General features: G+C 44.6%; 1 protein-coding gene across 2 annotated transcripts in view; it reads left to right on the forward strand.

Annotated features, from left to right (window-relative positions):
• Nucleotides 1-26,919, forward strand: part of grid1b (glutamate receptor, ionotropic, delta 1b) — a 621,235-nt gene that overhangs the window by 510,479 nt on the left and 83,837 nt on the right. For both annotated transcript variants that reach the window (XM_080873797.1, XM_080873798.1), the window contains exon 5: nucleotides 16,186-16,239. In XM_080873797.1, the coding sequence (XP_080729923.1) occupies nucleotides 16,186-16,239 (54 nt within the window). The remainder of the gene's footprint in view (nucleotides 1-16,185; nucleotides 16,240-26,919) is intronic.

Genomic DNA, 26,919 nt, shown 5'->3' on the forward strand with positions numbered 1-26,919 from the left:
CGCAGTTTGGAATGACAGTATGATTTGGGACACAGTCGGGTGGAGTTTTAGTCATTTTTAGCATAATTTGATTGTTGTAATCCAAACAAATCAAGACTCTTTCAGGTGCTTCCCCATCAGCTGTTGGTTAGGCTATAATTAAACCAACAGGTCGATGGCAGCGTGCAGAACTCGGTGACTGAAACAGGTTTGTTGTTCACATTAAAGCCCGAGAGGGAAAACCTCTGAGCTGCGGGTCAGTCGGTTGGTTCTCTCACCTCAGATGCACCGAGCCCCCGCGACATGAAACAAGCCGCCACAGGCAGTGTGTGTGTTTGTTTGCATCGACGTGAAACTATAAAGCAAGTTCAAAACAGAAATATCCCACCTTACATGTCGCCTTCTTCACCTGTTTCAAGGTGAAAAATTGGATCTCACACCAAGTGGCTCGCATTTTTGCAGACATTGTTTTTATCTTCCTCCGTTCAGCAGACGCGCACAGTTCAGGCAATTTCAAGCTCAGCTGTCATGTTTTAGAAAACATTACAATGACTTGCATTCATTTCCTGGAGCAACACGACTCGCAGCGCCTACAGCTGAACATCTGTTTTAATGACTCGTTCGCACCAGTATCAAAAACATCTGAACTAAGATGCTATCAGACGAGCTTGAACTCACTCACATCATCTCTCCATCCTCAGAACAACAGCTAACACAGTGAAGCAGAGCAGAACCAGCAGAGTCAGGAGGTTGGCTGACGAGGCGTCTGCTTGGATGCACGCATTCTGGAACATCCTGTTTGACCCCGTACAGCTCTAAAGCTCAGCAGCAACATCCCCTCACAGATGACACATCGTGGATTTGACTTCACAGTGAATCTGGCACTTTTCACACATGGATTAAATACCACAGTCTCTAAACTGTGAACTGTGAATCTATTAATCATCAGGTTGCTCTTTTTTGATCTATAAAATTCCTCGCATTTGCACATCTATCCTCACATTCCTCTGTTTTCTCTGCTTCGCTCACCGAGGTGTCAGAACAATCCTTGTACTCGGCGCCGTTCCAGCAGGGCAGAGGAGGCGGGAGACCGAAACAGCTTCCGAGGTAGCGGAGATGACTGGTTTCCATGCCTACGCGGCAAACGGTTAAAACCGGGTCTCAGAGTGAGTTTTGCAGAGGCTGCTCACACCCCTCAGGACTGAGCAGGATAAATCCAGTAAAGCTTCAGGTGTTCTTGAAAATGAGTTACGAGCTTGCATAATTTCCTCTGGGATTAATAAAGCATTCTGATTTTGATTGATGGATCAAAGGCTGCTTTTGCCCAGAATAACATGCAACAGTGGAAACTATATCATTTTTAAGATGATCTTTTTCCACGTTAATGTGCTGACACTAGTTTCAGAACTATGATATACATAATAACCTTCCAAGTGGAACATTATTGCTATAGAGCAACACGATCATTTAACTGCACTGCGTGTTTCCACTTCGTGGCTGTACAGTAGTTCTCGCTTTTCTTTGTGCTTTCCTTCAGTAGCAGCTCCTAAAGGAATATTCAGAGCTCTGCAAGAGAACCATAACTACAAGTGGAAGGCCAAACAATGAACTAATAATTCATTATGAAGCCGAACCTTTAGCTGAGTCTTTGCAAGGTCTTTCTCACCATTCACATTGCCGATCACTGGCTTCAAATCCTCCATCCTTCAGACCTGCATACTCTCGACACACGAGGCCGGCCATTGTTGTGCAGCAGGAGGAAGCCAGGACCCAGCACAGTCTGACAGCGGGTCCAAGAATTTTATCCCAACACCTTAATGCCGTCAGGCTGCCGTTGGCTAGCCTGTTCACCTCTATGCATCCTTCTATGGATATTCCTATTGGCTCTATCCAAGCCTCTTAGAGTAACTTCCTGTTTCCTGGAATCTCCTCCATGTTCTTCAGACTACACTGGGAGACACAGCAAATCTATCTGATGGCATGTCTGTGAAGGTCCTCAGTCATCCAGGTCATCGTAGCCTAAGGAGCTTGGAAAGAAAAGTGTCTGGACTTCTTTAAGTTGCTTGAAGACGTTTCAGACATTGGCTCATGTGATTAGGTAGAGGATCATTAGGATCCCATGTCCCTCTTGGGGGGACACTCCCATAGGGCTTAAATCTGGGACCCTCCACCAATTGACCTTAGAACTGAAGAAGCTCTTGGGTACATCTGAAAGAAGTCCAGAAGCTTTTCTTTCCAAGCTCCTTAAACTGTATTGATGTGCCATTCTGGAGGAATTTGACTACCTGCACCTACCTGTTAATACATTAACGTACATGCGCGTCCGTCAAGTTCCTCAGTCTTCCTTAAACGTGACCCAGGCCTCTCAAAAAGCTGGTTGTGTTGTGGACAAAAAGTACCAATTGACTTACTGCCCAGTGCGACTCAGTTCTGAGCTCAAGTGTTTGCACTTGGAATGAAACTATCAAATTGCTTTCCACTGTCTGTGTTTCCACAGAAGCTTAAATTGAAAAGGTAGCGTCTGTTACAGCAGATGATGATAAATTAGTATTTTCTTCATTTATTTGAAAGATACTTTGAAGGAAGTAATGAATAAAAATTTATCTGCAGGCTTCACAAAAAATGGGAAACATGTCATCGAAGCCCACTGCAGTCGGTAAATTATCAGTTTAATATTCATTGTAATATCAGCATCATTATGTGCTGCAACAAGCTCTGATAAGATGTGTCAAATGTTGGAGAAAGTCATATTTGTCTGTCCGACCAAATAAATTAGATGTTCTGGGTGATTCAGGAGCTCATTTCTTTTGTAGTTTCAGTGAGAAATAGCATTCATAAACACTCACTATTAATGTCACTTTACAGATTGATATCATTTGTTTATGTGACCACAAACCTTCCTCTCATTCTCTCTTTTTTTTTTTTTTTTTTTTTTTGGCCTGTCCCGTTTGGCTCTTTTGCATCAGAATTGTTGTCTAAAGGCAAAGAAAGATGCCCAACGGATTTACTTTACCAAACTGACCATCCCAGCCTTGCCGTAATGGTCCATTTGATTCACCTTTTATTGTTTATTTTATTTTCACTTACTGAATACGGGACAGACTTGACTGGGGGAAAGAAGGGGAGAAAGAAAGAGGGAAAGAGAAACAGCTGAGAAGAGGGACGGGGGAGAAAGGCAAAAGACAAAAACCAACAGAACGGGCAGAGAAAAAAAAATGCAGATATCAATCACCTGGATCACCTGCTGAGAAAGAAAAAAGAAAGCAAGCAGAAGAGAACAAGAGTAATAGAATAAACAACATCACAATGATATATGGGAATATGACAGTAAATACTAAATGTTAAACATTATTGTGCAGCACATAAGATCAACAGAACACAGTGTGCTTTGAGGTAGGAGCCAAAAAGGGTGTAGTTTGTGGGTGTGATCACCCGTGTGTACACCTGTGAGCATGGACGCGTTTGTTTTTTGTTTTTTTAAAAGGTTCCTTCATGTAATGATCTGCTAGAGGGTGTGGGGGGGCCACAGCCCCGTCCTCCAGGGCGTGAAGCAGGTGTGGAGGAGATCAAAACTCCAGACATCCAGAGGCCCCCAGAACACAAGAGACCAAGGAAGACCAACAGAGGGGCAGCCGCGCCACTGTCCCAGAAAGAGCTGAGGAGAGTCCCAGATGAGGGCTCACTCAGCAGCCGCGGAGCAGAAGCCAGGGGGAGTTGCAGTGACGCGCCCGTGAGCTCCGCCGGCAGCCAGCTGCACCTGAGTGACCGAGCCCCAGACCTTCCACGTCTTCTACCAAGCTTACAGGCTTTTCAAATTAAACTGAGACTTTGCATTTCAAGATTGTCGCATTACAGACACAAAAAGTCAAAATCCATGTTTTTCTGCTTTCTTTCTAAACTTCTTTTGGACAAGCGTAATCTTTTTGTAGTTCTGTTAGAGGACATACCGTCCATTTTTGGAACACTTGAGGGTGAAGATAGTTTCTAGAACTCTTTTCTCAAGCACCAAACCCAGGGTAGAGTTTGTGAGGATGTCTGCCTTGAGGCCGAGTTTTCAAACATTCAAATGAAAGGCAGTGAAAGGAGCTGGTGCTTCCTGGATGCCTCCAAAGTGAGGTGTTTTGGGCACGCCCAACTACGAGGAGATCCCAGAAAACACCAGGACACGATGGAGAGATTATGTTGGCTAACTTGGGATGTTGACGCCAGAGTAGGGAAGGCAGCTGGTGTCCTGCGACGTCTCCAACCTGTTTGGAACTCGACCTCCCTGAATGTTAGGGTCAAGATCAGACTATTGAACTCTATCGTCTTCACTACTGCACTCTACGCTAGTGAAACCTGGCGCTCAACAAGTGCAATTATTCAACACCTGAACGTGCTTCAACAACGTGACCTGCGGCGAATCCTGAGAATTTCCTACCGGGACCGAATAACAAACGAGGAGGTCCTACGAAGAGCAGGCACCCGCCCATTAGCCGATGTTGTCGCAGAAAGGCGCTTCCGCTTTGCGGGCCATATTTTACGCCTACCCCCTCATCGCCCAGCTAAGATTGCCATGACATGGCGTCCACGCACTGGCAAGCGAAAGCAAGGCCGACCAAAAACCACATGGCGTCGAACATTCATGGACGATCTGAGAACTGTCGACATTGCCTGGGACGAAGCTGAAGCAGTCGCTGCTGACCGACATCGATGGAGATCACTAGCTGCCCGATGCGCCGCCCGGCGTAGGAGGAACTAAGTGCTAAATAAGACTTGGGATAATCGAAACAGGAGGTCCAAACAGGAGGTCCCCGCCTTTGGACCTCCCTTTCCAAAGGCAGGAACCCTACTGATGAAAAATGGTTCCATTTCCATATAAAGAGGAAGACTTGAACCAACCACAGCATATCCCTCAACATCGGTCAGCTCAGTGTTGTTCTTCTTGGGACAAGAGGATGATGGGAAGGTTGGGTTGGGGTTATGGGAGGGTTAATGTGATGTATGTTACCTGGAGGAACGAGGGTCCCTCAACATAATACGTAACGCAGTAACATTTATGGTCTTCGAGGTGAAATTTGCAACAGCATAAGAGCTTTACCTAAAGAAGACAGACATAAATAACCTCACAAGGACACACTAAAGCACAGCTAAAGACATAATACGATAAAACACAGGTCTCTGGGAACACGGACACGCTGCTTTTCTGTCTGCAGCTAAAGAGAAAGGTGCTGATGATTTCACAGGAAATCCAGCTGCTGTTATCTCAGAACACAGGCTGTATTTCCACAGGCCTGCTGAACGATGTAGCTACACTCAGAAGGGGAAAAACATTACATATCCATCACAGAGAAATGGACCTTTTCAAAATCAGGCTAAAAGGCATTTAAAGCTCCTCTTGATGCGGATTGAGCAATCAGATTTCAGTCCCTCTTGAATTCATCTTGGATGCATTTGCACTTGTCCTTTGAGACCACGTACCTCCCCGGTCCAACCATGATTTAGCATAGATGGGATATTTAAGGTTTGCAGTGTAGATGATCCATCGGCAGGCAAATACCTGTAGGAAATATCCACAATTATTCAAGTAGTACATTTAAATAAACTGGCCAGGAGTTATAATAAGTATTCAAGTCAGATCATTTCCAACTGAATTATTTCTGTAACATATGAGCTGAAATAGCAGAAACAGCCCTCTGAGGCCTGCATCTTTGCACTGACTGTTGCATGTTCATAAAGAAATAGGACCAAAAACCTTAACGAGTTAGTTTCATATGGGAGCTGTTGCTTCCACTCACCTCCACAGAGCCGTCAGCCTCACAGCGTTTGTGCCGACGAGGCAGCAGAGCTCTCGCAGCAGTGAAGGAGATGCTGCCTGACTATTTTTTTTAGCGTTCTCGGTGAACTGACACCATCTTGACTTTTTAAACATCATCTCGCAAAACCAAAAACATGAAACCTCCTCGTTCTCAGCTTTCTTCTTGAACTCTCACGTTGTGAAGAGCTGCTTTTAGTGCTACTCTCGTGGGCTTTAACACTCAGAAGGACGGCGAGGCGGCCGTTTTTCCCCGTACACTGATGAAGCGAGCGGGATGAGTGCTGACAGAATCAACTCGACCTGCAGTCAGTCTGGGAGTCACAGCGGCCTGGATGGACGGAGGTCATGACGTTGCTGTTAAGAACAGAGCTCCCTTAAGTACAGTGACGCCCTGGATTGCGAGCATCCGCATCCTTCGTGTTCAAATGAAATTGGAAAAAGTGTTTGTGTGCTTCGTTGTAGTGCAGGTGCAGATGTGAGCATCGCTGCTGGCTGCAGTGGACGGGTTTTCTTTGTGTTTGTTCTTTGTGTGCCTTCCTGATGCCTGTTAGTCTGTAAACTGAATGTAAAGGACACTGTGGTGCAGAAATAGAGACGGATAACGAGCCTGATGTCACGGCAGAGTACCATCCACATCAGGGACTGAATGTCAACAACACTCCGAGGCTTCATCTTCATCAGCTCTGCGACGTCAAGCAGACAAAGATCGAAGATTGATGATATCCTCTGCTTTTCATTTCAACCTGAAGAGGGTTTCCTTGTTTCGCAAAGCTGATTCTCGTTACACACACACACTGCTCACAGAGTGGGCAAACACACTGGACAGCGTCATCTTTGTGTAATAGTGGCAAACTTCACAATAACTGAGGAACACGTGTGACTGAGCCCGGCTTGACCTGTGCTGAGTAAAGTAACGTGCACGCTGAGCACTCCGGTTCAGCCTCTCCGTGGATCAGCCCCCGCGCTACACCTTTGATCTGAAGCGAAACACAGCGCCGTCAGTCTGCCTTCTTGAGTCGACCGCCGATGTTCTTTCTTCTTCAGTGTGGAGATGTTCACTGGTATTAATTTCAAACTAAATATTGTCTCTGTTCTTCAGTCCGCCTTGAGCTTTAAGTCGTCTTTGCTCTTCAAAGCTTCCCTCAAAAACTTTTCTTTTTTCTTTTGGAAGGATTGAAAGAGAGTCGATAAGAAGCCGACCCCAGCTGTTTCACTCGGTTTTCCATTTGTATCTCCATCATATTGGAACAACAACTCAATTTTGTGCTTTGACGGGAATCTTTTTCCCCTCCACCTCTAGAGTCCTGGGTGGATGTCCCACACGGAGGTCCATCCACACGAGTCTTTTACATTAACGTGGTGTTAAAAGCATCCTGTCTCGAGTGTAATGGCCCTGCTTCCCACTGCTCCCACCACCCATTAATGTTTGCTGTCAGGGATATTAAACCCATAGAGAGAGAAGGAGAGAGTCTGCGAGGCAGTGGAGCGAAATATAAACCAGCGAACTCCCTAATCCCCGCTGCACCGGACCACTCGCATCCCCCGAGCTCTGCTGCTGGCTTCAGATATAAAGCAGGAGCATTTCTAACAACTCAGCACGCTGGATTGTCAGCATCCATCCATCCATCCACGTTTAATTAGTTATCACAGTCCAAGCTGAGAACTTCCTGTCCAGAGCCTCCGCCTCCATCGGTGTCATCCAGGCGTAATCTCACATGTGCTGCATCACCCCCAAGCATCTCCTCTCACGCCTGAAGAAACCATTTCAGTTTCTGAAATCGAAGCCTGCAAAAATACTTATTTTCAGCAAATAGGGGAGAATTTTTGTTCTTTTCCAGTGACAGATTAATCAACTCCACGGTAATGAAGCAAATGTCATCCAGCACAACAGTGTGGCTCTTCGGTGTTTTAAATAGTCCTGTGGCACAGAGGAATAACAGATATAAGGCTCTGACACACACACACACACACACACACACACACACACACACACACACACACACACACACACACACACACACACACACAGGCTTGTTAGTAGGAAATATGCAATTAGCTCTTGGGCGCTGCATTATGTAATGACACCCACATTTATTTCTAATACTATATAATAAAAGTACCCCAGTAGTGCATTTCAGGGAGGAGAGCAGCTTCTCGTTCAGCAACATTCAGAAACACAACACAAAGTTAACGGCCAAAAATAAACAACCGTCTTTACCTAGAAGCTTCGTCACTCGATATTTAGCAGAGTAACCTTGATTGTGTTTCACAGCTTCCATGTATATCTGCTCTCCCGATCGATACGTCATTAGCACCTTGTAAGGTCGAGGTGCTGCTGGTGGATTTTAACAAATAGTTGGACGGCCGCTGTGGAGGGAAAGATGCTGCTATTCCAACTCCACGCTGTCTTCATTCTCTCTGAGCCTTCAGGCTCTTATTGTTGTTTCTCTGTCTGAATATTTATCGGCAGCATTTTTGATCTGCGGCCAAAGAAACCCTCCCAAAAAACTGCAGTACTTCTTACTAATACGTCCAGCACTGCAGACTCTTTGTGTGGAACGTTAACCACGCCTGTTATATCTGTTGGCTGTGCAGGATCTCTTGGTTTTCTTGATAATGGTTTAATTTGTCTCTTCAGTAAAATCAGTTCACGGCAGGCGTTTTTAAACCCGGAGAAGACGGTTTAATCTGTGCCGACGTGGCGTCTTTGGGAGGCGACCCGTCAGCCGGAGAAAAAGCCTAGCCGTAATCCTAACGATCTTTGGCTGCCGAGCGGCTTCTGTAATTAGCCTGCCAACCTCACAGCGCCACTGAGGGTGGGGCTTATAATCTAAAGCAAACTTGGAAGGGTTTGTGCTTGGTAATAACACGCCGGTGTCAAACCTGCAAATAAAAACTGAATGTTTGTCGTTTTTCTTAACGAGTCGGAGAGTGGCTCTAAAAGTTATTTGTTCAAAGGGTCAGAGGACTCTTCACTGACGTGCGTTAAATATAAATGTTGCTCTGCATGATGGAAAGTGAAGACAGATTCAAACACAATCTTTCAACAACACAAGATTTATGTGCTGGCTCCTCGGTACAGAACTGGCTGCAGGCTGTTGATACAATATTTATTTATTTGGTTATTTATTCTTCTTAACTGGTCTCCACTGGATGTTGGTAGACCTGCTCAGAGGTGTGGGCCAATTCAAACTCAGGCGAGTTACCTCTAAGACCGCTCGGAGTTGCGTGATTTGTTCAGTTTTAATTTGACTGCCTTTAAAAAGTGTAACAGATAATATATAGCTGATACAATGTAACATCATTATGCAAAAATTAACCTTTAAATAATAACCGCATGAGATTAAAATGAATAAACAGTGATTAGCTGAGCACATGGATGTCACATTTGATTGGGGTAATCTTGATGGTTTACCGAGGTCGAGCTCATTCTCTTCTTGCAGCTGACTGAGAACGTTTCTAAAATATAAAGAAAAAACTTCAGTAAAGTCTGAAAAGTTTTCTCTGTGGAGTTTTACGAACCTGTGGAAAAAAGAAAGATGATTCAGTAATGAGTAAAACTGCTCTCACGTGATTTGTTTAGCGGGTCTGTGCAGAAACGGTTAAACACTGATAACCAAGCAGAAGTGATTGTGCTGATCCTGGGTATCAGAAACCATCTGCTGTCAAAACCACAGAACACATTTACACTGCAGCCCAACAGACACTCACTTGTTTCCCAGCCTGTTATATCTAGCTTTTCTCTCTCTTGACATGTTTCCCATCTGACTTTGTGCTTTCAACTGCTGAATAAAAGCAGAAGCACCGCTCTAGGAGTGATGCAAAAAGATGCAAGCAATCCATACAGCAGTCAGCTGTAGAGCAACTCCACAAAACTTACACAAACTAAAAACTACCAAACTGCCAGCTGCTGTGACCATCCTGCAACTTTAGCCTGTCAACATCCAACATGGGCTGAAGCTAAACGGTCACGGGGGGGTTGGGGGTTTCTTCCAGGAGTGGAAGGACTCCCTTTTACCAGGTTCAGGGACAACAGGGGGCTATGAGATCTTAAGGATATGTTGGGTTCTGGTTATTCGACCTACATGCTGCCAACGGAGAGAGGTCATTATTCTGGTTACAGTGACATAAAGATCTATCTGTTCTTATCTTATTCAAGACCTTGTGTGTCAAAGAGGTTAAAAAGTCTTGTGATGCATGACTGTGTATCCCCATTGGGTCGTTGGACACTGATGATGATTAGCAGCAAGCTCAGCAGTCAGATTATCCTAACTTGTATGTCGTACTGTGTGTTGGCTGCTCTAAAGTCGTGGTGAAAGGGTTAAGCCTGCAGGTGTGTGTGTGTTTCAAACCTGGAGTTGAGGTTAGCACAGTACAACTGTTCCCTTTGAATGCAGTTCTGATCTGATGCTTTTGGATGTCAGTCAGTATTTCAGTTTGTTACGTGCAGCGGATGCTTCCTGCAGCGTCTGCCTTCGTTCCTCAGACAGACGAAGTGATCAAAAGTCCTGACCTGTGTGATGTCACGTATGAGACGAAGGAGAAAAAAGGCTAACTGTCTAAAGTCAAGAGGACGCTTTGTTTACAGCCACAGTTCTCCCCGGGCCTCGTGTCTGTATGATTTCCTCAGCGTGTCGTCTGCCTCTCTGCTCTCAGTCGCGCTGAGCTTCTCGCACATTTGTGTAGCTGTCAGTCATGTGAGTCAGCCTTCATCATCGTCATCCCCCTGTACCGTCCCCCCGGGCCGACTGCTGCGGCGCGATGGGTCGAGGTCACGATGTAACCTCATCAGACAGCTCAGCGAGAGGGATGAGACGGAGCGAGCAGGCGGAGGCTCGTGCGTCGCTGCTAAACCGTCCTGACCTTCCAGGAAATATTCACAATCAAAACAGTGTCGCTTTCCCCCCCTGAGTATCCAAAAAATGGCGACATCAGTCTGTCACCGTTTTGGGCCCGTGGCCCGAAATATCTTGACTGACATGATGGCAGGTCTCTTGATAGTCATCGATCCCTAAACTGCCAGCTGAGTCAGTTCGTGATGGGACACGAGCGCCATCGGACTCGTTTTTGACCACGACACAAATGAACATTCAGACGGTGGAAATATGAGCTATAGCCACAAGTTTACCACAGGTATATAAAATGCGTAGCCACACAGTCCGCCTGTACTAACGTTTGTAAAAGAGCAGGTCGTTCTAAGGCAGCGGTCCCCAACCCCCGGGCCACGGGGCTGCGAGAGTTGAGGCTCTGGTGTGAAATTTATGGTTTTCAGGCTTTTTATCGTGAACTCTGTTTCCCTGGGTCTTTCCCATGTTGTAGTTGTGCGCCTTATTTTGAAAGAAATATTTACGCATTACCATAGCAACCAGAGAGCATTAAGGGGCAGAGAGGAGGATGTTACTCTGAATGTTGTTGGCACATTTCAGGAGGACGCTGCTAATAAAGTTGCACAGTTACACAGTAAATTCACGTTTATTATTATATTTACAGAATACCACAGTTTTTGTCTTGGTCGTATCATTTTATTTTGTTGTGTTTATCCTGCTGGTCTAAAGAGTATGGAAGCCCGTTTCCGCCACTAAATAAAAACAAATTTCGAGAAAAGTTTCTCAAAATTTCGAATTAGCTCTGCCAATCAAAAATCTACGTGAATGAGGTCGCTTTCTTGTTACCCGGAAGCATATGGCGCAGAGGAGCGCGCACTCAAAAACGGATCCCAACAAATTGGCGCTTTCGCGAGTACGTTTGCTGATAGTAACACCGTGTGATTCAGCTAATAACACAGGGGTTTCATCATTTGTGAAGCCAGGCTGAAAACACTCAGCAATCTGTGCATTCACGACTGGATGTAATACCGGCAGCTTAGCTGTTGTAGCTGAGGGCTTCAGCTTCCGGGTAACAAGGAAATGACGTCATTCACGTAGATTACTGATTGGCAGTGCTAACTCGAGTTACTTTTCTCAAATTTTTGAGTTAATAAGTCGAAATTTTGAGTTAATAAATCGAAATTTCGAGTTAATATGTCGACATTTTGAAAAAGTAACTCGAAATTTCGAGAAAAGAACTCGAAATTTTGAGTTATGGATCCTTTTTTTTTTAGTGGTGTAAACAGGCTTCCATAAAAGAGCCTACCGAGGGGCGGGGCACTTAAACAGCTTTAATCTGATTGCCGTTTGACGTCAAGAATAGAAAAAACTGAGCTTTTAATTACACTGGACTCATTATCCACAATGTTACGATATGATCACCCTCCATCCGAGCATCTGTGAGACGGGAAATATTTTAAGTGACCGAAAGAAAGAAAAATCCAACTCTGTTTGATTTTCTTAGGAGGGTTAAACACAGCAGCTTCGTGCAGGTTTTAAACACTTAAAGACGCCATCATGGATCTGTGTTTTTAAGGCTTAGTATCAGTGTTCCTGTGTTGTGGTGAGGCACACTTTGCCGACGACACTGTTCCAGCGATCTACAGTTAGTGCCAAGATGTGCAGCAAACTGCCAAAAACAGGAAGAAGATGGCTTCTGGCAGCCAGACAGAAAAAAGAAACCCCAAAAATAGCTTTCACAAATGTTTTATGAGTAAAGAAACATAGAAAAGCCAATTATTTGGTCTCAAGGATGCTGAGAAACTTTAATGGTGGAATGTGAGTGTGGTTTATAAAACCCTCCCGAACGCAGCTTGAATTTTGAAACTCCTCTCTGATTGGTTAGACTCGCAGCCTCCATGTTGTTCAGCTGTCCATTCTCGCCGTGAGTTAAAAGCATAAATTTATTACATCTGAACGGCAGCCAAACTCACCTAAGACGGCTCTTAAAAAATAGCGAGATTGATGTAAGAAATATTCTGGATAATGCAATTATATGAACGGTGCACGGCGAGTCCGTCGGGAATAACAAGGTCAGCATGTTCTGCCAGTTCTTATATCGTGAATTAATTCCACTCCATACATTTTTATTCTCTTATTTTCTTCTCAGCCTTTGCTTCATCGTGTTTCTGCAAGCTCCCCTCTTCACCCACACTCGTCATTAAAAGCTACAATATACATGTTTTTACCTTCATGGTTGACGGGTAATTGTTGTTGATAACCAATTTCTGTGCCCACAGTAGCAGAAAATAAACCAGAGGGCAATGTGGGCTGCATTTTAATGACCGAGCAGGAAGTAAGGACCCAGAGGCAGAATCTAAATAACACCAGCGAGGAAGAACGGAGTTGGATGGGAGGACGGAGGCGATCGAGGCGTGCGTGAGAACGCTCGCACTCTATCCAGGTCCAATAAAGGTTATGGTGACATCTCCACGTGGGAGATGTGAGGTGTGCTATGAGAACAGGTGCTGTGGCCTTTGCTATAGGTTAACCTGACATCATGTACACACACCGACTGGTTTCCATCACTTCACATAGAATCAGTATTGACTTCTCATTCATTATTTGGTTGTAAGTCTTTAAGGTGGGTGGGGTGCAATGAGATGTATGCCACATGAAGGGCAGAACGCCCTGCAGAACGCCGCGTTGTCACATGGCGATCAGCCTCACTCGCTCTGCACATGAATCGTGCAGCTGACTGGTGTATCTGCTCATAGCAGATGTGCACAAATAAAATGTGGGAAAAACACTTCTTTCTAAAAACGTCTGTGCGCGTTAGCTCTGTGGACATGCAGTTCACGAGCTGTTTATCCTCGAGGTTGTTGCTTGTGTGGAGCTTCACGAGTGTGTCAGCGTTTGTTGATCTGGAAGCCGAATGTGGAACCTGTTAGAAAACATCTGTCAGTCCGAGGACAGAGAGCAAAGACGTGACACGAACTGATATTCATGGACGAACGCTGTGTGGGAATACTCTTGTTTAGTGTGTGTGTGTGTGTGTGTGTGTGTGTGTGTGTGTGTGAGTGAAGTGAATGCACTCAGTGATGTAATATCCCAAACACAGATTCTTCTTCTGACTCCACCAGCTTCCTGGCTGCGTTCCACTGTCTGAATATGGATAATATGGAAAACCTGTTTCAAATGCCTCGTCTCAGGTATTTGTTCCCAAAGTCAGGACTGGTTTTGTTTGGTTTTGTTAGAATCTGTCACGAGGTTTGGTCCTGCTCATTAGAGGATGTCTGTAAAATGCTAATGATGAATGAGCGATGGCTCTGTTGTATTCAGGTGTAGCTCGGCGCTATGACAGGAATCCAGCACGCAGAGCCTTTGAACAGCAGGCAGGTTTGGCACCGTTCCCCATTCAGGTGAGCTAGTTTCAGGCATGCTGGCTCATCATCATGCCTGACGGTTAGCCTCTTGGAACGGAGCCACTGGAAATGAAATTACCTGATGTGACACGTGAAAAAGGTCTGAAAAGGCTTCAGGCAGCAGGTGATATCAGTGAATCACCACTGCAGTCAGGTACAGGCTTTTAGAATGCTACATGCAGACATATTAGCATTAGCATAGGTAACATGATAAAAATTTGTGTTTATATCTATTTAAAAATATAATCTTCTGTGCTCTTTGTTGCATTTGATGAGATATGTGATTTTTTTTAGCAACATATCTTTTGAATGGCTGAAAAATTAGCTAGCTGTTTACTGCTAGCTGGCTGTTTACTGCTAGCTAGCTCTTGGCTATCCTCTGAAAAGTGCTTTAAAAATGTTTGGTGGTCCCCCCAACTTAGCCAAGAAGGCCATTACACACCAGACTTTTTCGGGCTCGGCCGTTTGCAATGACTGCATAATTATGCTGTAAGATTTTGCGGCATTTTTTAGTTTTTGTTTTTTTTCCCAATATTACTTATTGATCTTGTTCAGAAACATCAGCACCAGCTCTTCATCATTTGATATCGACTTCATTTTTTTTTCAGTGTTTTTTGGAGACGATTTATTTGCAGAAGCTCAACGATTTCTTTTTTATTTTATTTTTGCATCTCAAAAAAATGTGAACTTCGTGCCATTTTTTGAGGCACGCTTGGTGTGTAATGAAACACGCAACTTTTTGACAGCTGCTTTCCATTGAGGTGTGAACACCTCTGCACTCCCTACAGGAGGCAACTAGACTTGTTCAGGCTGAAGCACCTGGGGAGGGATTCAGTGGCGGATTGCTGGTGTCGTAAGCCACCACGTCTGGTCACTGGTAGGCATTCAGTGGACATCGATGGCTTCAGAGGACAACCCCCACGAGAGGCTGAATACCTCGGACTGAAGAAGCTGATTGGATGAGAGGTGAAACTTAAAGAAGTCCAGTTCTTCTCAGGACTAGTGTGACCTGGACTGAAGACCTACGCAGATAAACACTCAAACCTTTATCAGGATACAGCAGCAGTTTTTCTTCGGCCAACAAACTTTGATATTTGTTACGAAGCATTAATAAAAAGAATAAACCAGGAATGTTCTCATTTCATTTTTCATTCAGTAGCATGATCACATTTTGAGACGTACAGCACGTGTGTGTTCAGTCATACTTCAGACCAGATGTTTCCTTTCGTTCTTTTATTATCTCTGTGAAATATTATTTTTTACTTCATATAATTTCGATCATTAGCTAACGACTCTGTGAGATCGTTGGTTTAAATATGCTGCTTCTAAACATGGAGCCAGAAGGCAGAACAACACCCACACGGCTCTGCAGTCAGACCATATGCTGGCGTGCGGCGCCGTGTGGGCACGCACTCAGATACATCCCTGCCTCCATCAACCTTTCACCTCTGAGACAATACAGGGTTTGCTGTTCAACCATCTCGGGTGGAGCCAAGTGTAAATGTCAGAATTAAGCGTCACTCAGGGAGAATAAAGGTTTATTTTTAAAACTGAATCATGAAGCAATGAGCATTTTGGGTGTTTTACAGTGATTTTACTTCTTCTTCATGATATCGCGTCATTATTTGAGATAACTCCACAGTTCTGTCATGTTTTGGGGGCGTTTGCATTACTAGCAGCTGCCTCTGTGCACGTGTTCCAGCTGGTCCAGGCTGATCTGCAGGACTGAGCTCTGCTCCACTTTGTGCTGTCAGCTGCGAGGCTGGCTGTCATCTGTAGGATGCTGCGTGTTATTAGGATTATCACATGGTGGCAGAGGACCGGCCGAGCTCCGGGGGCTTTGTTAAGTGCAAACCACTCGCTTTCTCAAAAGCCTCTGTTGCTCGACATTTTGGCAGGACGAGCCGTGACAGCGGAGGAGGAAGACGAAGGGGAGGAGGCCGACTTGAACTTTTCAAACGTGCACACCGCAATGACACGGGCGAGAACAAAGGCAGACGAGGCAGCTGTGGTGTCAGTACAGCAGCTGCTCCTCGGAGGCCACACTGCAAGATCTGGCTGCTGAACCTGAAGTGTGATAAAATGCTGCGTCAGCCTCTGAGAAGCGGCGTGTGATTAAATCGGCTTTGGGCGGTCCTTGTTATTAACCCCTCGTCTCTGTGTCTCTGTGTGTCTGCAGGCAGTGGAAACAAATCTGGCCTCCAAAGACAGTCACTGGGTGTTCGTCAACGAGGTAAGTCACACGAGACATTCAGAGCACGTGACACAAACTTTCTCCATCAGTGAACTTCTGATAGCAGGAAGTCCATCGTTCCCGACTTCCTGTGCTGTGAAACAGGGCAGAACCAATGAGACTGAAGCAGGGAATCATGCAAAGCTACTCTAGTAGAGTCCAAGAATAGAAACAAGCTGCCAGCTGTCAATCAATTAGCCTTTTTTCAAGCATCCCTCAATATTTTTTTATTTTTATCGATTACATTTGTTTTGGGTTTTTTCAGTTTTAGAATTTTGTTCTTAGCTTTTCAAATACTTATTTATGCTGTTTTGGCAGCTAGTTTGAAGCTGACTGTAACACATGAACACGCTCATTCATTCCCGATATTGTCAGGATTACTTACTGCCAGCAGATTAGACATGTGACCCTCCCGTCTCCAGACAGCTGACCAGAGCCGGCTACACAACAGCTGGTTAAACCAGTTAGTGTTAGCTGTGAGGCCCTTAAATATCAAACTTTCCCTCTGATAACCAGTTTGAATACATTTCCCCATGATATGAGAGTTTATTCAGTTTCATTCCAACAACGTTAGATAAAACAGCCACGCCCCACCTCAGTATCACTGTCATCGGACAGAAGTGAGCTTCGCTGACTCTTCCACTCATGTTGGACTCCTTTGACAAAGACTTACGGCCTCCTGCAGCCATCTTTTATGCTTTGTGCTGTTCTGGTCTAACTGGGGCAATAGCGACGTCTGTGCTAACCTCTTTAGCTCGTTGCTTTAACCGTTTCTCCCGACACGTCTGCATCGGTTTGGATAAAATCTCAGCTCGATTTAAATGTTGTTCTGAAAAGAACACAAATGAGCTCCTTTAAAGCATCATTTACATCACAGCGCGCCAAAAACTACCGAACTACCAAGCTTGGTTTCCTCTGGAAAAGTTTTCTCGCCATGTCGGCTTTGAGTTTTGATGATGTTGCTTTCATTACGGCTGATTTTGGACCAGAACAGTGGGACGGGCTGCACAGAGAACAAAAAGGCAGATAAGTTAAAGAGCCCCGTCCTGTGTGCTTGTTCTGATGGAAACCATTTATATGTGTGATACAAACACAAGCTGAGTGGGTTTGTTGCCGCCTCTCTCCAGCGGCTGGCTTTTTTTCTCCCCTCTGACGGGGATCGGCGAGCGTGGGCAACTTTCCATGCTGGAAGTAAAATTGAAATGATTGGAGGTGAAAAGAGAAAATGACAGCACCCTCCACCGCAGCTGGGATTGTGTTCAGTCACAAAATACTGACATCTCCAGAGCCGCGACTTCTCCCGACCTGCCCGCTCTTGCCAACTGGTTACAGGTTTATTTTTTTATAGTTTTAAATTATCTTTCCTTTTTAATTGCTCACTCTGCTCTCCCAGTATCAATCTTAAAGCAGCGACCCAGCCAATTAACTGAGCTGACAAGTGTTAACAGCATAATTCAGAGATGGCTGTTGGTGTCGTCTGCTGAAGGCTGAATACAAAAACCTCAGAGCTTTACTTTCAATGCCAGATTCCCTTTCCCCCCATTTTTCAGCTCCCAGCTTGGGAGCCTCCTCATTCACTTCAAATTATCTCCTTTATTTCAAAGTCATCATTCAGCTAATTACTGCATTTTTAATTAACCAGAAGATCGAAACAATGTTCAGATCCTGCAGCGTGTTTGGGCTTTTTGGCACATTAGACTTGTGATCACACGTTTCCTTTGATAAACACGCCCGTGCGTCTCGTCCTTCCACACTGTGTATGTATAATATCCTGTACCCATCAAAGGAAATCATTTAAATCATTCACAATTTTTTATTGCTCATTTTCTCCACTTTGCCACCTCCTCTTCTCCTTCCAATATGCTTTTAATTAGATTAACAGCAAATTATGATGTTTACATAGAAATATTCCTCAAAATATTCCAGTTATCTTCATTAATGTGGGATTTAAACTTCCTATGAAAGGAAGTGGGGAAACTCAGTCTACTGCATGTGTGATTTCTGGAATTCCTAATTATCCAAATTAAATTTTACATTTTTTAAATTATTCATGTTATTTTCACTGCTGGAGAGATCGTGGTAGGCAACAAAAGGCAGGAAAGGTAAGTGGTCCTAAAAAGAAACAGCTGGAGGAACATATGCAGCCAATCAGGTTCATTGGCAGCAGGTTAGTGATTGGATATAAAAGGAGCCTTAGAGAGGCACCGTTTCAGAAGTAAAACTGGGAAGTGGTCTCAGGAAAAAAGTCGTCGGGTCTCAGAGACCTGACGACTTTTTTCCTGAGACCTGAGGATGTCCTAAAATGTACACTTTACTGGTGGGGATTTGGTCCTTCACTTATGTGGTATAGGAGTTTTGTGGGTTTCCAGTTTCATCTCTTAACCGGGCAGCAGTCTAGGAGTCCAGTTGCGCTTCTGAGGATATTTATTTCCATCCACCTCTATCTGCCTTCATGACCATAGGTGGGGGTAGGACCGCAGATTGACCAGCAAGCTTCACTATCACGTCTCTCTCTTCGTCACATCTGACATTCACATATCTATCCATCTATCAGTCGCTCGCTCCGCTCTCCCCTCACTTGTGAACAAGATCCTGAAGTATTTGAACTCCTGCACTTGGAGCAGCAACTCATTCCCGACCTGGAGTTTGCACCCCAGTCTTCTGTGGCTGTGTCACAGTGGGCTTCATGGTGGTGGGCTCTAGTGTAAGCAGAAGTCCACTACCTGATGAAGCGATGACATCCAGAGCATTTTCTTACTTTTTCATGAATGCAAACCACATGAAGCGTGTTGGTGTGAACCTTACAGGTAAAGATGGACCTTTTCCATAGATAAGAGAAGCACCAGCTTCCTTGTTACCATGGTGCCTCCTCCCCCTAATTCCTCCACACAAACATCATGTGAAATCGGCTCTCCAGCCTCCAACCTGCTTCATAAATACTGTTCTGTCCTTGTTCCCCACTTTGCTCTAAAGTTTTAGCAGCCTCTGTGTGTAGTGTGTCACCGAGCTCAGGCAGGTAACAGAGGTAGTTTCAAGTCCTGGTGGTGGCGCAGTGAGATGTCAGATGTCCTGCCAGCAGGTAGACACTGCCGACGAGCTAATTTCCATTTCCTTCCTCTTCCCTTCTTCCTGTCTGCTGTCAGCACCTCCCCGCGTAGTGTTCAGGTACACGGAAAAGACTTTCACCTTCATTGTGTAACGCAGACCCACAAAAACACACCACAACAACAGGTGAACAAAAACTCCAGAGTGATTTTAAACGCAGCGACATGAAGGTTACAGTTCGTTTGAAATGGATTATTAATTATTAACTATTAAAAGGCCTCAGACTAGGTTTTTCAGTTATAAATTCATCCTTTAAGCCGCCAGTTTAAATTAAAATTATTATCATAATACTTCTGGTCAGATTTTACATTTAGATTAAAGAGTTTCCAGAAATCTCCATTCAGATGCTGGCAGACTTTTCCCCTGATTATCTCATCGATGGCAAACGCAGGGCTGAAAATACAAAGTGCAAACCAAGTGTAAGTGAATCAGTCTCCACAGACTGTTTACAGCTGGTCTCTATAGCTAATCTCCCCCTTTATAAAAACTGTACAGGAGTGTTTTTATAACGCTTCTGTTTAAAATGTTCTAAGGCTTAAAGTTATCCATTAAGAGCCATTAGCTGTCTGCTAGACTCCTCAGGTCATTGCAGTCCCTGAACCGGACCTCTGTGGTGCCATCCACCCATCCATCCATCGATCCATCCATCTTCTGAAATTGTCTGCCAGTCTTCACTTGTCTCCCAGTGATGCTGCAGTAAACTTCAAGGGGTACAACCATAACCAAGGATAACCCTGATGGCTGTAGAATAGGCTTGGCCAACTCCAGGCCTCGAGGGCCGGTGTCCTGCAGGTTTTAGATCACGCTGGGTCAGCACACCTGAATCAAATGATTAGTTCCTTACCAGGCCTCTGGAAAACTTGTTGAGGAGGTCATTTAGCCATTTAAATCAGCTGTGATGGACACATCTAAAACCTGCAGGACACCGGCCCTCGAGGCCTGGGTTTGGACACCACTGCTGTCGGACCTCCAGCTCTCCATGTCTGTGTCAGCAACTGAGTATAATCTAAGCTTCTTGTCAGGGTTGGCTGTGTGGCAGGCAGGCAGGAGTGGTGGGCCCAAAATGCAGGACTCAACACGGAAGTCAAACTTAAAGCGCAGCTTTATTGCTGGGACAAAAAGCAAAAAAAGCAAAAGCAAAGCTAGACACACTGACATGAGGCACAACCTTTCACAATAAAACAGGAAACAATTCACAAAGACGTAGACAAAGAAACACAGACTTTACACGGGCAGAACGAAACCAGAATGAACTAAAACCTACTAAAGAATAACCATCATCATCATCATCATACCATAGATCAAGAAAATACCCAAAAATACAAAATCAAACCAAGACGTGAGAACTGAAAATACTGGGTCAAACTGACCCAGAACCGTGACACTTCTGCCCAACACACTTTGCACCTGACCCTGATAGCGCCTCCTGCTGGTGCTAAGGATACAGACGGCCACGCCAGCTCTAAGGGCTGCACTTCATAGACGAAGACCGGCCTGGAGGTGGGCTCCCTGAGGCTGGGCTCCACAGTGTAGGCCTGGTAATCCTGACCTGGACAGCATGAGCTGGTCCTTTGATTTTTCTTTGACTTTCTTTCATGGGGGGCACTTAAATCAGTTTGCCTGGGGAGACCCTATTAGGGGCAAAGGCCTCCAACAACATAGCCCCTGCTGTCACTGGTACACACAAACCCCTCCACCACCATAAGGTGGTGATTCATGAAGGAGGTGTTGTTGGTCCCCTTTGAAATGTTTTTATAGCATTAATGTGACACATAAATGAATCACTGAATCTTTAATTGCACTAAGAGACCATCCAAAAGTCTGTGCCTACTATCTTATTTATATTTTAGAACTAATGAGCTGATAACTTCGCACTCCACCCCCTCAAAGATGCAGTGTCTTCTGGCTTCAACAAACTCAGATCCAAAATACCAAATTGAAGGATTCGAAACAGCGACCACGGTCTGCAAACCTGTGGGTGACATCACCGTGCCCAGATCTAGCTTTTCCATGCATGGGTGCACGACTGAGAGACCTGCATTACAATGAACGGTTCCGCAAACACAACCAATAACAATCTGTTTGATGTCACTGATTGGATGGGTGAATTATCAAAAGTCTGTTTGTGCATTTTGAGCAAAGCAAGAAAATCTGCTGGTGCAGAAAACGGCTCCATGAAAAGTTTGTTTTATAGCACTTTAGGTTGTTTCCAGCCCGTAAAGGCTTCTGCATCTGCAGGGTTCAGCTATAAATTTCACTTTTTTTCCCCAGGTACTGCAATCTTTGCCAGAAATCCCTGCTCAAATAACCACACAGTTAGCGTAGTGCTGGGTGGCACTAAAGTACAAAGCGAGGCATGCTGTCAACAGAAGGAGAATGGCCTTTTCACCCTCTGTCTGCTGGCAACACAAACAGCCAGACAACACCACTGATGCCAATTAAAAAGACCTGGAGAGGGACAGAGACTTTGAGAGAGCAGAAGGGAGGAGAGAATCGAGAACAGAGCTGTAGAGGGAGGCAGTGTAACGGTAATGAGAGAAAGAGGTGAAGAGCGATGAGGACAACAATTAACCAGAGGGGGAAAGAGCGGCAGTGAGGGAGGGCTGGCAGTGAGAGGCACAGCAGTGAAGCCAAGCGGTCGGACGGTCGAGTTTGATCCGACGAACATTAATAACTCTGCACAAAGCGTCTGTGATCAGCTAAATAAAAATCCTCACATGTGTCAGAAGAAGCTGAAAGAAGAGTCCCGTGCTTTTTCAGTCATTAGTCGAAGAAAACAGATATAAACTAATCTGCTGACAGAAAACATTTGCAGCTCATCACTCCTGGCTACTATTTTACATTGAGAGCAGTGAGTAAAGATCTCCCTGGAAAACACAGATGGATGACGGGTGGTGGACGGGTGGAAACAGCAGGGCAGCAGCAGCACTGACTAATCAGGTGGAGAACTACTGAACATGAGTCGGTATCAACCTGTATGGTGTAGCTGTTAGTCTCCTACGATCAATCCTACGAGTAGAATTGATTAGAAATTCTAAACTAACAGGCTGAAAGTACAGGCTGTAATTAGGCTCTGTGGTATCTAACAATGAGCTCCAGATTGGTTTGTAAGCTACTGGATGACTTGTGTTGGCAATAAAGGGAAAAAACTGCTCCAAGTTGAGCCAATCAATGCTTTCTACTTGTTTTGGTCAGCTGATACTGACAGACACAAGATACAAGATGAGGAAAGGTTAGGAAATCTCACAGGTTTGTGTTTGCACAGGATCCAAAGTGAGATTAACAGCCAGTTAATCTACTCTATACCTACGTCCGGTCCAGACCACCCACCACTCCTCAAACTTTACCAAGAGGAAGCTAATATATGGCAAAAAATCAGCCTATTGGTGAATTTAAAATATTATTTTATATCATAAGCGATCTGCCTGATATTGTGTTGATGCCAAAGCAGCTTCATTAGACGCTGAAGGTCCTTTAAGTCCTGTACATTGTGCGTCGGGTCCTCCATGGATCAGACTTGTGTGTCTGGCACATCCCACAGATGCTCGAAGGCTGGTTCACCACAGTTCCTTCCTTGCATGGGTACCGACCACTGCACTCTCAGACTATGTTGATGGTAAACGCTAGGCTGGTTTAGCAAGGAAAATTCATGTTGGAGTACTGATCCCAATATTCCCAAACACAATGGCAACAATGAGCTGTTTAAAGATAATCCGGTGTAATGTTGTGCTGCTTCGTGCTGTTGCCATACCTCAGAAGAAACTGTAGAAGGTCCCCAAAACTTGATTCTGTTCATCTGGATGTTTTCAGCAGAAACGTTTCGTCACTCATCCAGGTGACTTCTTCAGTGTCAGCTGACTGCAGGACTGAAGGACTGAAGTCATTATGCTGTTACATACAACATTTGTTGTTGTAACAGCGTACCGACTCCAGCTCTTCACTTCCCCAGGACAGAGGAACTTTCAGAGACCTTTCACCCCTCATTGACACCATAGAGTAGAACAAACTGACAAAAGGAGCTCTCGCCACCTCCTCACTGGTGCTTTTCTAGTCTTTGTAAGTCCGAACAGTCATTTGTGTTAAAAAAAGAGTTCATGTTGAACAAAATCTAATTACCTGCAGTGCACGATGGAAAACAGTTGGTGCAGATGAGATGAAAATGGACTCTAACTGTAAATGACACCCGTTCTTCTCTTTGAAATGCAAATCAGACTCTTTGTGAACATGAAGCAACCCCAGGTTACATTACAGCTGCTGCAGGTGTGACTGTTAAACAATCCATCTGCATCGACGGCTAAATCCATCAGAGACCCGTTTCTTTCTCACAGTTTTCCTTTTCTTCCTCCTCTTATCTCCGTCCATCAACACACAGAAGGGAAGCCAAGGCCGATGGAGTGCAGGTAATGAGAGCAGGGAAAGTCTTCCAGCAGTGGATTAGTAGGTAAAAAGCAAACTGAAGACTAATCATGCTCATAACAAATGAACTCCAAACTGTGAGTTAATTTCAGCTCATTTATTACAATCAAGACATTTAATAAAGTTGCACCCAATTAGTCCCCAAGTTCTGCAAAAAACACTCCATAATGTCTTATTTTAGTGTGATTTTAATCAAAATTCACTCTGCATTTACCCAAATAAACTGAAGGTAAGACACTGGTTCCAAGTTCTCGTGTTGAAGCGTGCCATGAGTTTTGAGTGTCTGTTATTACACCGGGCTCATCCCTCAATAATCAAAGTCAAAGCACGAAGAGCACAGAGATTTCATTATTGGAATTTTAAAAAATATATTTCATTTTCTCAGTTTTATTCGTTTAATTAGTCCAATCTGACACGTTTAAAAGTCTCCAGCAGCAGAGTTTTGACAGCTTTTATAACTACAGTTCACTTCAGAGAATCAACAGAGAATCAGCCGGTTTACAGAAGATTAATATCTGTTGCCTTAGCTATAACTAGCACCAGCTAATAACAGCTCATTGTCCCAGGTGTGTTTTTGCTTGTATTAGCGACTTGTCTTTGCTGGTTTGTCTCAGGTGCTTGTTTTTGCAACTTTTACACAACTACACCATTAATGCCCATCAGGGGGCCGGCGTCGGATGCTAGCCTCGGCTACATGTGAAGAACTTTGGACACGGCCTTACACCTGAGCAACTAAAGTGCAAACTACAAAGTAAATTAGGGTGAAAAGTCACAGCTTTCTACACTCAATGTTCTGAACATTATGAAAACACCAGGTAATCACACGGTGCCCTCGCTCACCGTGTGGTGAGAGGAAGAGGACCCAAATGCAGACACCTGGAAACAAAACTATATTTTAAGAAAGTGAGCTGTTTATTAGAGGCTGATGAAAAGGTACAAACACAAAGGGGAAGGGATACAAAAGTAAACACTAACCTAAAGACGAGGGAGACTTAAACTCAGGGGACTTGACAGACTCGCAACACTAAAGACACGACGCCATAACCAACACAGACCCGGGATGAAACTGGGCAGACGAGAACTAAACAGGGAAACAGAACTCACTATCAACAGGACTAACTGAAGTGTAAACTATACAAACAAGACCATTATAATACGAAAAATGCATAAAACTCAAAATGTTGGGTCAAAAAACCCGGACCCTGACTGAACTATCCATTAAGACTAAAAGTCTTTTGTCTCAGGCTGTAAACATGTTTTAACACTGGAGTCAGCCCCAAGTGGGCATTTGAGGAACTGCAGTCTTATTTATTTTCACTTCCTCATAAGCGCAGGTACTCTTGGACTGTGTGGTTTAAGACCCGAGTGCTCTGACATGCCGACTGTTTTGGCGTCCGTGAGGTCATGCGTGCTCCCCACAGGATGGACCCTGCTGGTGATCAGCTGATTACCATGAACTTCATGGTTTCCTGAGGATGAATCATAATAATATTGTTGATTCTCTGCAGTGCATCATCAGGTCAAAGCTGTCCTGCACGACTCTGATGTTGAACCTCATATCATGCAGCACCTTGAGGAAGCTTATGAGCCGGCACCGTCTGAATAAACGGCGCTGACGTGTTAGCATGCTAATATCCCACAGTAATCATGTAAGGATGTATGAGAGCAGCTCTCTCCGTGAACCTGCTGATGTCTGCACTGCTCACACACAGCTCATCCCCACACTGCAGAGCCCTCACATTTTTCATCAGTGTGACAATTTTGTTTTCTGCTGTGTAATGAGCTGCACTCATGGTAGAAACTTGTGTTGCTTAATAACGCCTAACAGCAGTTGTATAATACCAGTCTCACGGCGGGCTATGATAAACAGCTCGCCATGGCGTGTTTTCTATCATCTGAAGTGTTAACCGACAGCCTCATTGCTTCTGAATAAGCTGCAGTAAGCTGTGCGCCCTGTGCTCTCGGTCAGGATCCCATCTTTCTTCACAGCACCATTACCTGTTCCTGAAAGCTACATCACACTGTGTTTTTCACCAAATAACTGCTCTCCAAACCTCTTATCTGATTCTTTCCGTGATCACCAGCTTCCCTCCCAGTCGCTGTCAGAATCAGCACCCCCCTCCCATTAAATCTGCTTGTGCCTGAATGCAGGTCATTACCATGCCCTGTAATATTGCATCCATCGGCGCCTCGCCTCAGAGGTGCCAAGTGCAACCAAATGGTCTGAATTGGATTTCTTTGTGTCCCTGCAGTCACTCAGAGATCAATCAAGCATCAAAGCGTGGCACGAAGCACCCGGTCGCAGCTAAAAGCCATGTTTTAAAATTATATATCAAAATAGGCCAAAGAATTAATAATAATAATGATGGATTGCATTTATATAGCCCTCAAAGCGCTTTACAATTCCACTATTCATTCACTCTCACGTTCACACACTGGTGGAGGCTACAGGTGTAGCCACAGCTGCCCTGGGACAGACTGACAGAAGCGAGGCTGCCACATCGCACCATCGGCCCCTCTGGCAACACCAGTAGGCGTGTCTTGCCCAAGGACACAACGACCAGGACAGATAGAGCTGGGGGATCGAACCGGCGACCTTACGGTTACAAGATGAGCTTCCCAACCCTCTGAACCTAACTAAACAATTCTTGTGTAGTTAGTGTGTAGTGTAGTCAATAGTTTTGTTGTGTGTCAGAACAATGAGGCGCCTGCTGAGTGTTACAGGTGTTACAGCAGTGATACATCTGCTGCTGTCAGGCCTGCAGGTATCAGGCTGTTGTTCTCCTTCATCTCATAGTGGACAGAAATTATTTTTGGAGCAGCACAAATAATTTGTGTGGCATCAGATGTGATGCAGAACAGCTGATTGTTCTGTAAATAGTTTGAAGTGTTTGTTTAAAAAACGCCTTGGCTGCATTTTTAGGTAAACAGCTGCAAAAAATGTTGTTGTTTGCATAACTCAGTTATTTTTTTTGAAGTAACTATATAATTAACTGCCCAACATTGGTCATTATTTACTGTATTTGCAGACAGAGTTACAGACTCTCTCCCAGACCACAGACTCACAATACAGTCACAGCTTTATATAAAAGAAAATAAAAAAATAGAAAGTTGTGTTTTCAAAATTGGAGTTGAAGTTATTTTTCCTTCCAATGGTGT

The sequence above is a fragment of the Rhamphochromis sp. 'chilingali' genome (genome assembly GCF_963969265.1).
Source record: "Rhamphochromis sp. 'chilingali' genome assembly, chromosome: 22".
Classification (NCBI taxonomy): domain Eukaryota; kingdom Metazoa; phylum Chordata; class Actinopteri; order Cichliformes; family Cichlidae; genus Rhamphochromis; species Rhamphochromis sp. 'chilingali'.